General features: G+C 46.5%; 1 protein-coding gene, 1 long non-coding RNA gene and 1 other non-coding gene across 50 annotated transcripts; 1 reads left to right on the top strand and 2 right to left on the bottom strand.

Moving 5' to 3' along the window:
* Window positions 1–448: 448 nt before the first annotated feature.
* TRNAT-AGU (transfer RNA threonine (anticodon AGU)) lies at window positions 449–522 on the bottom strand. The gene has a single exon. It is a non-coding gene; the product is annotated as a tRNA-Thr (tRNA).
* A 515-nt stretch (window positions 523–1,037) lies between these two features.
* Window positions 1,038–3,234, bottom strand: LOC109737417 (ergosterol biosynthetic protein 28). Its single transcript, XM_020296553.4, has 3 exons — window positions 2,977–3,234; window positions 1,674–1,880; window positions 1,038–1,308 (listed from the first exon to the last, which is right to left on the bottom strand). The coding sequence occupies exons 1-3, from the start codon at window positions 3,116–3,118 to the stop codon at window positions 1,229–1,231; spliced, it is 429 nt and encodes a 142-aa protein (XP_020152142.1). The 5' UTR covers window positions 3,119–3,234; the 3' UTR covers window positions 1,038–1,228.
* Window positions 3,235–3,259: 25 nt separating this feature from the next.
* On the top strand, window positions 3,260–12,745 carry LOC109737418 (uncharacterized). 48 transcript variants are annotated; one of them, XR_012203050.1, is made up of 8 exons: window positions 3,260–8,837; window positions 9,723–9,770; window positions 9,953–10,126; window positions 10,799–10,969; window positions 11,322–11,465; window positions 11,761–12,002; window positions 12,108–12,296; window positions 12,416–12,745. It is a non-coding gene; the product is annotated as an uncharacterized lncRNA (long non-coding RNA). The 48 variants fall into 48 exon arrangements; XR_012203047.1 differs by having other exon boundaries at window positions 11,761–12,015; XR_006670383.1 differs by having other exon boundaries at window positions 9,953–10,150; window positions 11,761–12,015.
* Window positions 12,746–13,097: the final 352 nt, after the last annotated feature.

Raw genomic sequence — 13,097 nt, 5'->3', positions numbered from 1 at the left:
GACAAGTGGAGGAAGCAAAAAAATATAGAGTAAAAAAATGCTTTCATTGAGAGTTGAACCCGAGGAATAGGGAGCCGTCTGGGATGGGGTGGGAGCAACCATCACTGTCGGCCATGAGGACGGACAGAGAAGCTCCGTGGTGGGTTCAGTCGCTTTCCTCGCTGGATGTGTGTGGAATTTTTATTTTTTTGAGGGAAAGATGTGTGTGTGTGGATTTTGATGACGAAGGGGAGACAAGTGGAGGAAGCAAAAAAATATAAAGTAAAAAATTGCTTTCATTGAGAGTTAAAATATATAGAGGACGGACAGAGAAGCTCCGTGGTGGGTTCAGTCGCTTTCCTCGCTGGATGTGTGTGGATTTTTCTTTTTTTGAGGGAAAGATGTGTGTGTGGATTTTGATCACGAAGAGGAGACAAGTGGAGGAAGGAAAAAAAATATAGAGTTTAAATGCTTTCATTGAGAGTTGAACTCAAGACCTCCCGCTTACTAAACAGGTGCTCTAACCAACTGAGCTATGAAAGCTTTTTGGTTTGTGTTCCTTTAAGCCTATAATATATCTTCCTCTCTCGTTGTAGGTGCAAAACGAACCAAACAGCAACAAACATAGGGCTGCATCTCAACCAAAAATAAAGTGTTGTACATTCCAGTTTTTTTTTTTTTTTTTTTTTTTTGCGAATGCTGTGCATTCCAGTTATTGGAACGTCGAACGTTTCACTAGAACTGGATCATGAAATATACTCCCTCTGTAAACTAATATAAGAGCGTTTAGTTTACGGAGGAAGTACAAAACAACATGCATAACTAGAACGACAAAAGCATCATCTAATGTTTCGCATCTACCATATCACCAAGCGAACAGAAACGACCAGGACCAAAGCACTGATATTTTCGATATGCTCATCTAGCATATTGGTGTTCCCAATATATTCACGCATGCCATTCTTGTTCCTCGGGTTATATGGCAAGAGTTCAGGAAAATATTAGGCTCACATACAACACAGGATGGATCACTAACATCAACATACGCGTTCAAAAGATACAAACAAGTTCTTTTTTTTCCGGCGCTCATATTGATCTCTCTCAAAAATGTGTTAGTTTGTTACAGCTCATAAAGTTCAGATTTCCACGGATGAATGGAGAACAAATGTCGAACCAAAACAATGCAACTGTAGGAAAATTTAAACAGAAAATATCTGAGAGGCTCCTTCCCCTGGTGTGCATATGCCACTCACGACTGCTTGACAGCATGGGAACCACGCGAATCCCCATGAGAATTCCACTGAAGCAGCATCCATACAATTGATGTCCCTGGGCAAACATGAACAGGTGAGTCACTCAGAAAGGTTAAACAAATAATCTAAACTTAGGAATGCATTATCTGTACTCCACCAGTCATTGACATAACAGACTGTAATATCACCTTAGAGGCCATTTGGCCATTTGAGCAGAATTGAACTGAAAGTACATTCTCAAATAACGTAGAAAAACTAGTTACATGCAAGCATACAAAACTAGCTCTTACATGGCAGAACTTGTAGCATCATTCTCTAGATTGGGTGCTTTACAGTAGCACCAGGTTACTTATCTAGCTGTTATAAGTGCCAGTAGCTAATACTCAAATCTAATAATGTTACAGACGAACATGACAAAGTATCCAAGTAAAGATACAATACCTGCAAAGAAGCCAACAGTGCTAAGATTTGCTGCAGCCATGGTATGATATATCAAGTACTCCGTGAGAAAGTGACCAAGAGCATAGATGAATGACAGGAAGGTGGCTATATACAGAGGCTTGTTTTCTAGGTTGAATGCACACAGAAAACACAGTGTACAGGTTAGGAGTGTCCAGACCCCAAAAGTACGACCGTGTATTTCAGTCACTGCATGCAAAAGAACAAATAAACAAATAATGTTATTAGCTCCATGATGATCGTAGTAAGGTTAAGATATTAGGGAGTATCTCAAATGAACAACTCTTGAAAAACAAAATGCAGAAGATAACAACATATAATCATGTGGGCAATCTTAAAGCGACAACAAAGTCATTTATATAGCTGTTAGGTTCATAATTGTCAAAGATCCACCCACTTAATACTGATTCTTCTTGAGGAACAACTATTTAGCAATTTACTATGCTTCCACTTTCTGACTTGCGTCGTCATCATGAAGATGACTTTTATTCAGGATATAACCACAAGACGTCATCTATATAAGCCAACCCTCTTACCTCTGCTATTGCACCTCTTAACTCAAAATGAACAACTCTTGACAACAAATGACAACATATTATCATGTGGGCCGTCTTAGATCCACAGCAAAGTCATTTATACACATGTTATGTTCATAATTGTCAAAAGATCCACCCACTTAATCTTAGTGCTTCTTGAGGCACAAATTTTTGGCAATTTAATACCCATCCACTTTCTTTCTGATTTGCATCATCATGATGATGCACAGCAAAGTCATTTATACACATGTTATGTTCAAAATTGTCAAAGATCCGCCCACTTAATCTTAATGCTTCTTGAGGCGCAAATTTTCGGCAATTTACTACGCATCCACTTTCTTTCTGATTTGCATCGTCATGATGAAGATGACTTTTATTCAGGACATAACCACAAGACGTCATCTACACATAAGTCAACCCTCTTAACTCTGCTAATCTGCTATTGCACGTGTCTCTTCAAATCACCAAATCCCCAGTCAACCACAGATGCAGCTACTCCAGACCCCCACTCCCAAAGCTTAGGTCACAGTAGTAGGTCACTAAACAGAGAGTAAAATTCCCACTTACACATTACTAATTCCCGCAACGCGGATCCCTAAACAGACAAAACTAACAGTAAATTCGCAGCAATAATCAATCTAACACCACCCTAAGACGGACAAATCCACACAGATAAACGAGATGCAGCCATAGGCTCCACACGGAGCCGCGAATCCGGGCAAGCGAGGGAGGAGGGAGGGGTCACGCACTCTCAGTCTGGGAGAAGACGGCGACGCGGAGCGCCCAGATGTTGAAGAAGCCGAACCACACGGAGGCGAGGCGGAGGGAGCCGACCAGCATTAGCCACCATCCGAGCGCCGGCACGCTCTTCCTCCCGCCCTTCTCCGCCATGCTCTCCAAATGACCAAATCCTGCTCCGCGATCTGCTGCCGCTGCTGCCCTCTTCTCTCCGGGCGTGAATACCCAAGAGTCAACTGGTCAAAATCACTTCCTCTTTCCACAAAGAGGCGGCCTGTTAATGCACAGCGACAATCGCGGCCCATTTTAGTCTTGGTTTGCTTATGAGTTAGGGCCTGGTTAAAGCCCAACTGAGTATCAGCACGAGGCCCTAGTTTACTGCAGTCGTAAAATTCGCTAAAAAAAATACAACAGTCCTAAAACATGGTTGTCTTTTGGAAAATCATTCCGTTCAGCCGGCCGATCAAGCGCAATGCTCCGCCGCCCACGCAGCCGTTGGATCCCATCTGATCCAACCGCACATATTCACAACTGTTTTTGCTAGCACCAACCAGTCACGTGATCCCATCTACTGCGCTACACGGCAATGTTTATGCAACAAGACCTATGTTGCAAAAACAAATCTGCAAAACACCTTTGTTGCAAAACAAAATCAGTAACAAGTCATGTGTTGTTAAAAAATTCTCAAAACAATTCCGCAACAAGTCCTTTGTTGTAAAAAATAACTGCAACACAACATTTGTTGCAAATGTTTCTGCAACAAAGCCCATGTTGCAAACGGGTTACAACTTATGTTGCGAAAGTGAGGGCGCTGCTCGGCCGCGAGATCTTGTCTGATCTTACGGCTCCGAACCGGGCGGATCTTTTAAACAGATCCGCCAACCGACACACGCCCCTTGTTTTTTACTGTTGTTATTATATAAACAAATCTTCTTACGGTCCGGTGATGATGAAATATTTCTACTAGTTTCACTGGAACTTCAGTTATATATTCAACACGCGAACGCTTGAAAATGTGTGTCTTTGCATATTATATTAGAATGCCAACAAACTTGCAAACTTTCGAATCATACTCCCCGCAAAAAATATCTGATCATATTATAATCTACATAGATCTTTGTGTGATTTTCCTGAAGTCATCATCTATTGTTGTGACAAAACCATCTATATTTTTTGTAGGACCATCGCGGCGTCTTCTCCCACCTTGCCGGACAGCTGTCGTCGTCTTCCTCCGCCTCGCCAGACCACCCCCACCTCAACCTCGTCTTCTTCCACCCAAGGTTGATGAGGTTATCCTCCTCACCAAGCAATCTCCCTCCCTCCATCACCCTTGTGTATGTGTTCTTGGATCCTGACACATGTCTTGGGTACACACGAGTACAAATCTTGACCATAACCAAACCAAACCTATCATGAAGTATATGTGTTGTGTATATTGACTGTTGGGTTCCAGGCTTCCAGTGCATGTATTGTATTTGCAATGTGTACTTTTCCGGTTATGGTTGAGTCTCTTAGACACAACTGCTTAGCTCAACATAAGAATAGTTTAGAAAAGGAAACATCTATCTTAGAATGCTACATGGGACATGTATTAATTCCTTGTGCTGATGTCCAGCTTTCTGCAATCCCTTTGGTTTTGAATTTGTGTTACTTAGTCCCTAATATAATTTGTATATTCTAGTCCCTCCATCCCAAAATTCTTGTCTTAGAATTGTCTAGATACGGATGTATCTAATACTAAAACTTGACTTGATACATCCATGTTTAGACAAATTAAGACAAGAATTTTGGGACGGAGGGAGTATAAAACATGTTTTGGTGCTTGGAATTTGTAGGGAAATCATTAGAGCATGTTCAAGGTAGTGACAATTTTATGCAAGCCCTCTACTAGTAAGTACTTCATAATTGTCTGTAACTACTCGTTTCTTCACCGGTATCACACCCGCGCCGGATTGAACATCAGATTTGGAACCCACCCAAATCGATTGATGCATTATCATACCGAAATTTGGATCCATTTGGCTCCACAGGAGCAAGTGCGGGAGTTCTAATAGGACTTTGAGACTAATCCTCCGAGCGAGAACAGAGAGAAGTAGTTGCGGGGAGGTTTGATAGGGTTAGGACAAGAAGAAATCCATATTAGTTTGACGGTGTCAATGTGGACCTTCTAAGCACCAATTTATTATAAGTAATCCTGATCAAATAAAACAAAGTCCTTCTGAGCGAAGGCACCTTTCTCTCTGTGTGGAAAAATGAAGAAGATGATGCTTCGGCGTCCGTTTCTAGCTCTGCTTGAGCCGCTTCGTCCGTTTCTCTGATGTAGATGTCGGCGACGGTGACTCAGATCTCCTTCTCTCACTTTCGGGGTCAGCCAGCCATGAGCAGTGAGAACGAGTTCATGGACGCATTTCACTCTTTTTCTGAAGCTGTTGATTCACGTTGCCGAAGGCTGCAACGAAGGAAATGGAGTAGCAGAGAACCCTTTTTTTTTTTGACATCATGGAGTAGTAGAGAACCTGGCGGCACACGCTCTATGGATCGATCGGTAGCTGCCCCATGCCACTGATGAACGGCGCAGTGTGTTTGTCTCGTTCCGACCGATTTCCCGTGAAACCAATTGAATGCAAGCAAATCCTCAGTTCATTCACTCCATTTCTCCCCCATCCCGTGATCAACATTTATATCATCAGCCAGCATTTAATCCTTCCCCTCGGCCGTGCGCCTGTGCCCCTCTGACACTATAAAACCTGCGCAGCCTGCCACCTCTTTCCCTCCATCATCCAACGATCGCGCCATTTCCGGTGCAAAGATGGCTTCGCCGCTGATGTCCGCGCTGACGTTGGTCGTTGCCATGGTGGCCAGCTTCGGCCGGCCGTGCCGGGGCGAGTTCACGGTGGTGGTGCCGGGCGCGGGGGCGCTGGTGGACGCGCCGCAGCCGGGGTTCTCGGACCGGGCGCGCACCGACCCGGCGGAGCAGCGCGCCGTGCTGGAGGTGATGGCGGCGACGGGCAACGGGTGGGCGTCCGGCATCGCGGACGTGTGCCGCGGCCGGTGGCACGGCATCGAGTGCGTGCCCGACCGCGCCGACGTCTACCACGTCGTCTCCCTCTCCTTCGGCGCGCTCTCCGACGACACCGCCTTCCCGGCCTGCGACCCCGCGCGCGCCGCGCTCTCCCCCGCCGTGCTCGCGCTCCCGCACCTCCGCTCCCTCTTCTTCTACCGCTGCTTCACCGCCAACCCGCAGCCCGTCCCGGCCTTCCTCGGCCGCCTCGGCCCCGCCTTCCGCTCCCTCGTGCTGCGCCAGAACGGCCACGTCGGCCCCATACCGCCCGAGATCGGGAGCCTCTCCGGCCTGCGCGTGCTCGACCTCCACGGCAACCATCTCACCTCCGCCATCCCGGCCACCGTCCAGTGGTTGGACCGCCTCCAGCTGCTCGACCTCAGCTACAACCGGCTCGCCGGCCAGGTGCCCAACCTCAGGTTCCAGCAGCTCAGCATCCTGGACCTCAGCCACAACGCGCTGCAGGGCCGCGTCCCGGCGAGCCTCGGGCAATGCCGGTCTCTCCTCAAGATCGACCTCAGCCAGAACCGCCTCGCCGGCACCATCCCGGACGCTCTCGGCGACCTACCCGACCTCATACTGCTCGATCTCAGCCACAACGCGCTGTCCGGCCCGATCCCGGCGGCGGTCGGCAGGCTGTCGACGCTGCGGTCGCTCATCCTCGGCGACAACCCGATGCAGCTCTCGACGATCCCCGGCGACCTCTTCACGGGGCTCAAGGCGCTGACCACGCTGGTCCTCTCGGGCATGGGGCTGCAAGGGCCGCTGCCGGAGTCCATCGGGGGCCTGAGCCAGCTCCGCGTGCTCCGCCTGGACAGCAACGGGTTCACCGGCGTGATACCGGCGAGCTTCCGGCGGCTGGAGAAGGCGAGCGAGCTCCGCGTGGACGGCAACCGGCTCGTGGGGCCGATCCCGTTCGGCAAGCAGATGATGTGGAGGCTGGGCAAGAAGCTGCGGGTCGGCGGCAACGAGGGGCTCTGCTACGACGCCAAGCAGGAAGGGCTGGAGGGCGCCATGGCGCTGGCCGGCGTCGCGGACTGCGCCAGCGTGGGGAGCCGCACCACGACGCAGCACTTGAGCTGGAAGAACAGCGGCGGTGCGACTGCGACGGCGACGGCTACGGCTAACGTGACGTCGTCAGCCGCAGATTCAAATTCTGGCCGGGGTGGCGGGCACTTTTTCTTGGTCGTTTTGGTGTGTTTGCAGCTTGCATTGTTGTAGGTAGAGGAGCTGGGGCTTCTGTGGCGGTTGATTGGTGGTGCAGAGTTTTTTTACACCGGGAAGAATAAGGATCTGTACAAAGCCTTCTTGCTGATTGCGGCTTTTGCCCGCTGTAGCCAGGTGAACAAAATTGTTTCCAGAGATTTTTGAAGAAGCATGTCTTTTTTCGGCTAAGTTGCTATGATTATTACCCACGGTGAAAGATTGATGGATCAACCGCTCTGACATGAACGTCCGAAAACGCAAAGCTTGTGCATCCCTCACCATACTCATTACTTGGTCTAATTGGAATGAAAGAAATGCACAAAGCTTGTGCATCCCTCACCATATTCATTACTTGGTCTAATTGGAATGAAAGAAATGCACGAGTCTTTCGCAGCAAGCCTTCTTGGCCAACAATCTTGCACAACAACATGAAGCTTAAGCTTCTCTTTGAATGGCTGTGGGCGCAAAAAAACTAGGGAGCATCATACTGGAAGAGTAACAACTTATGTATGTCCGGGCTTGTAACAAAAACAGTATATTCCCTTCTCAATTAATATATATGGCAAATCTTTTGCCACGTTTAAAAAAAAACGATCGTACGATGCTATGATCTGACAATTCCCATTCCACCCCCACCTCGAGTATACAAGTCTTGAGCGCCTTTGGAAAGTGATTTTACACCTAATGTGGCTGCTATACAACACAATAAGAGTCGCCTTAGGCCTTGTACAATGAAAGATGCTTAGGATGGTGCTTAGAAAAATAAACCGGATTTTTCTGAAGCACCGGTGCCTATTTCTATAGAAGAGACGCTTAGTTAAGCGTCTACCCTGTACAAATAAGCACCGGTGCTTAAGAAATCCTGGTTTATTTCTCTAAGCACCTCTTCTAAGCACCTCCCATTGTATAAGGCCTTATAAGCGGCTATGCCACGTCAAACATTTACTGTCGCAGGGATTGGTCGGTTAGATGTTCATCTACCCAGATAACACCTCCCCAAGTTCACGTAAAAAAACACTTTAACTTTCTTCCCTTATCTTCGCTGGGAAGGCAGCCCACGCACGCGACCTCCCCCCTCTCTCTCGTTTCCTCTCCCGAATCCGCCGCCACGACTGCCGCCAGAGGGAGAGGAACTGGCTCCGCTCTTCCATGCAACAACACCAACGCCATCGTCTCCTGGAGGAGTGGGTGGGAGGAGAAGGCGGCGGCAGTTTCGATCTGTCATCTGCCTCGACGGGGGAGAAGGCGGATCGATCCGATCGAAGTGGCTGCCGGAAGGATGGGACGAAGAAGTCGTCGTTGGCTGGCCGAGGGTCAGGTGAGGACGAGGGGAAGCGGCTACGAGCACGCCATCGGTGTTGGATCGATGGTGTCATGCCTCTGCGGCCGGGATTAGGCTAGGCAGATGAGAAGCAGCGGCGCGCCCCCACTCCACCGAGCTCCATATCAATGGCAACATCAGCGAGGTGAGCAGCGGCTAAAGGCTCCCACCTGAAGAAATCGAGGCGTTGGCGGCGGAGTCGATGGGGAGAAGGCCCCGCCTTGATGCAGTTGGAGACGCTGCTGGCGCTCAGCCTCAAACAGCAAAGTCACCTTGTAACGAAGGTAAACATCGCCTCCTATCCTTACACTTGTAGCCTTGATTTTGATGAGGGCTGGTTTGTGCGGACCCTGCGGCTAGGGTTTGATTTTTGTTTGTCTGCGATGCAAATTGCGTTGGTTTACCTGACGGAATCAGGGCCACTTATCTCATCTTGGCTACCTTTACGTACTGGCTACTGCATTGCAAAACCAGAAGCTCGTAGAATAATGATGATTATTAATTAAAAGAATCTGAAACTCTCTGGCAATTTTCTCTAGCTGATAGCAAGAATAATGAACAGCAAGCACTACACCCGATTAGTGCAGCGAATGCCGAATCAAGGTCCATCTGAATATAATTTCATTATGTTTGCCTTGTGATGCAGATGTGGGCATATAAGTTTGATATCTTGTTGCCGATAGTTGCTTTTCATTTGTCATTCACCTGATGTAGATCCCTGAACCCTTGTGCTTTGAACCTGAACCTGAAGATTTTATAGCTGTTCAAAGGAAGAGATGTTGAAATGGAACCTCCGTCAGTGTGCTTGGCATGTGACTACTGTAGTGTGGGTGCATGTGTATTCAGTGTCCTTTGAATGTCCACTGTTGGGTCCTTTGAATGTCCACTGATGGGATGCACACTTCGATGTGTAGCGAACTCATAATTTGTAGTCTCGCTGATGGTTCAAATAACGAGAAACTGAAGAATCTGTTTTGTCATCATCCCAGGTTTCACAAAATTCAAACATACATCATTTCCATGCCAGGTTACATATTTTAGGTGCCAGAGGATTGTCGAAAGAAACTCAGATGTTTGAGAAATTCTACTCACTTCAAGCTCTCATCACTTGCATATCTATGTGCTACCCACACTGCATTTTGTTTTTTGAAATGGCCGCCTCCTACCAGGCACCGCCCAGGAACTTCTCAGGCGGCAGATTTCGGCTTGTCAACAAGGTCGTCTCACACCCCTCTTCTTCTCCCCTTGGTTCTATTCGATTTGGATGCTCTGTGTATGATTTGTTTCTTTGTCAAGCTGCATATCTCTTGTGTATAGTTTCAACTACATTGAAGTTATGCATCCATTTTCATTGCATCACTTACCACAAGATGTATCCAATAAATCCTTGTATATATAGTGACGAGCGTAAACAGTGATGTTCGTAAGGATTTGGTCTACGAACGGGGATGTATACAAGCAGTGCTTATCTCGGGAATGTGTGACAGTGGTGAAACACAGGAAAATACCTAGCAAAACAAGTAAGAGGGCCAACGGATTTTTTTTACAAGGGCCACATGAGCTATTTTCTAATGCTCAATTTGCAACTCGGCATCAGGTGAGCGTTGAATAGCATCAATGTATCACTGTAATTTTCCATGTCATCTAAATTGAGCCACAGGAATCTACCTATGTTTTTCTTTGCATAGTGCGTATGTATGTTTAAGGCTGGTGCATCCCGTTTAAATGAAGTTAGCTATGTAAGTAGGAATAAGTAATTGCAGATCTCAGGCACCAGACTACCAAACACTTGATTATTCAAGCGCAGCGTTACTACCTGAAAGATCAGCATTCGGTAGTCAGTTCAATGCTGAAGAATTACCAAGTAGTTATACTTTTTCTTGTTTGAGTACAACAAAAGTAGTTTCTTCTTTCGAGGAAAGAGGTCAATACTGGCTTCAGATAATTAATATGGTCCATGTTGTGTGAAGGAGTTATTTTTCATTTTTGAGGAAGATGTGCTACAATAATTTAATGTATATTATTCCATACATGAGTATTTTCCATTTAGGTAATAAAACAATTGTTCACAGATCCTTGTCACTGTCACATTTTCTTGGCATGTTTTCCAACACCACCCCTATTGAGTGTATGTCTATACCCATCAAACCAACTCTTTAATTTCATGGCTTCCATTAGTCAAATCATCATCTTGTTTAGTGATGTTCCATTAGCTACTAATTGACGAGACAACAATGATTTTCAGGTATACCGTGGCCCGTGGGTAAAATCGCCCCTGTACCTTTGTGTGAAGTTTGTTGAAATGATTTTGGAACTAGAGCGCTGATAATACTTACCTATTAAGGCTCGCAGTATACCCCTCCACACTGCTCTGCCAATTTTTCTTTTGGAAAGACTATTGTCATATGGTCTTCCGGTATGTATCTTTCCAATTTGCAAAGAGTACAATAATTTATAATTACTATTGTACTCTTATTATTACCTTTGATTGGATTTTAAATATTGTAGCTCACTCATCCATAGTTGAATATTAGGGTTTTGCAAGGTTATGATTGATGTTAGCTTCTTGTCATTCTTGGTATTTTCCTTGCGGCAATTGTTGTCCTTATTCCTTACCGCTTTGTTCTGTAATGGCTGATCTTCTACCCCAACTTATGCATTCAGCTCTCCTTTGCTTTCTCTTAGCATAGAGTGAACCTATAATCTTAAATCACGATTGGATTTTTTTAAAAGGTTTTACATGTTGATCAACATGATGTTTGTTACAGGAGTACCATATAACACATGAAAATTATGAAGAGCTTTGAAGATTTATGGAGCAGTCTCTGACTCCAATTAAAGATGTACTCATGCAGTCAGGCATGAAAATTGGTGACATCTATGCTGTAGAGCTAATAGGAGGAGCTACCAGGGTACTGAAACTGCATGCGATTATTGCTCTCATTCATTCGACAAGTAATCTTTTTTTTTCTCAAATGTCCATAGTTCACAGGGACTGGCGATTGCTTAGCAAAACATTTAAACAATTTGACTGATGCTCATGATTGTACACTGCTTGATACAGAGCAGCATAACAAGCTTATATTGTTATCACTCAAGAAAATGTGACCAGCGAAGGAGTTTCCTTCTATTAAAATAAATTGGAAATAACTTCGATTTAGTAATATGCTCTTCATGATTTACTGTCATGGGTGCTTGATTTTGCAGGTTGGATTCTGGCGGATCGGCAATCGGCAGGCCGGCTGGATCGTGTGCCCGCCTGTTCTTAATTTGAAAGAATAAATCATTGGTGCTCTAGGTTGCTGGAGAACCTTGGAGGTTGATTCATGGGAATCATTACCAGGCGCAAACTCTCCTGTACCTAATTTTCATTGAGTTTCTTTATGGTGCCAGTACTAGGAGCTCCTCGTCACCTGAGTGGTTGATTCATTTGAATCGTTACCAAGCCGGTGAGGACGAGTTGTGAGTTCCGATGATGGCTCGTTCTTCTCCAATTGTCCACAACTTGTCACCCAGTGCCGATCCCATTCATCATCAATTTTTTTCCTCTGCAGGTTGTCTCCTAGAGTGGTGGTCGAGATTCGAGAGTCAAGGGCAGCGGTGAAGGTTAGAGAGGAAAATAAAGTAAGCAGCGAGCAGATGTAGCGTGGGGTGCAAGGGAACTAGGCGGCTATCAAGAATTTCAGATGGTGGTGAGATGTTTCGGGTCGACCATGTGGAATTTCTATGTGTACGCTCATGAGGTATGGTGTTAGAACTGATGCATTGTACTCTAGAGTTACTCCTCGGCTGGAATTGTCACCATCCTCAGATTTCATTGTTATTTCCATGAACACAACTTGAGGAAAACATCTCTATACAGGGTCCCTCGCCGTGCCGTGGACACAGCGGCCTCGCCGGACCATGGTGCAGACGAGCCATGAGCTAACGTAGTTGGTGGCTCCCGTCACACACACCGGCTGGTTCTACTCCGGCAAGCCACCGCCGCCGCTGCCCATCTCGATCTCTCCCCGTGTCTCCTTCAGGCAAGGGTGCTGGACGCGGCGGACGGGAGATAAAGCGGTGGAGCTGTCAGTCCGTCAACGCTCTTTCTAAAGTGGTGTCGGTAAAAATAGCTAACTTGTAGGTTGTTAGTACTGTGCTACAATTCCGCTTACTTATATGGAAAGAGACAAGATTCATTTCCATTGCCTATGATGGATTTCGATTTGCTTTTCACATGAAGCATCAACATAAATCGTTGACCAAAGAGCATCATTGCCATGTGCATGTGCTAACAAGAACTGAACAAAGCAACTTGAATTGGCGAAGGCATACCTGGCACCGCAGAATCACCACTCAGGCGGCGCACCACTGGTGCGCCCCAACCACTATGTAACATTCCAACCTTGTGACTTTCATCAAAAACTGGATGGTAAGGGGCAATCCACTGCGCCATGTACGATGTCCGTACGGCTTCGCAATGGAGGCATTCCAGAAGGGTTCCCAAGGACACGAACGCCTCTGCAGACACGGCCTACGAGTCCCTGCATTGAGATTGCGAG

Source organism: Aegilops tauschii, chromosome 2 (genome assembly GCF_002575655.3).
Source record: "Aegilops tauschii subsp. strangulata cultivar AL8/78 chromosome 2, Aet v6.0, whole genome shotgun sequence".
Classification (NCBI taxonomy): Eukaryota; Viridiplantae; Streptophyta; class Magnoliopsida; order Poales; family Poaceae; genus Aegilops; species Aegilops tauschii.
This window is presented reverse-complemented; position numbering and strand designations above follow the sequence as displayed.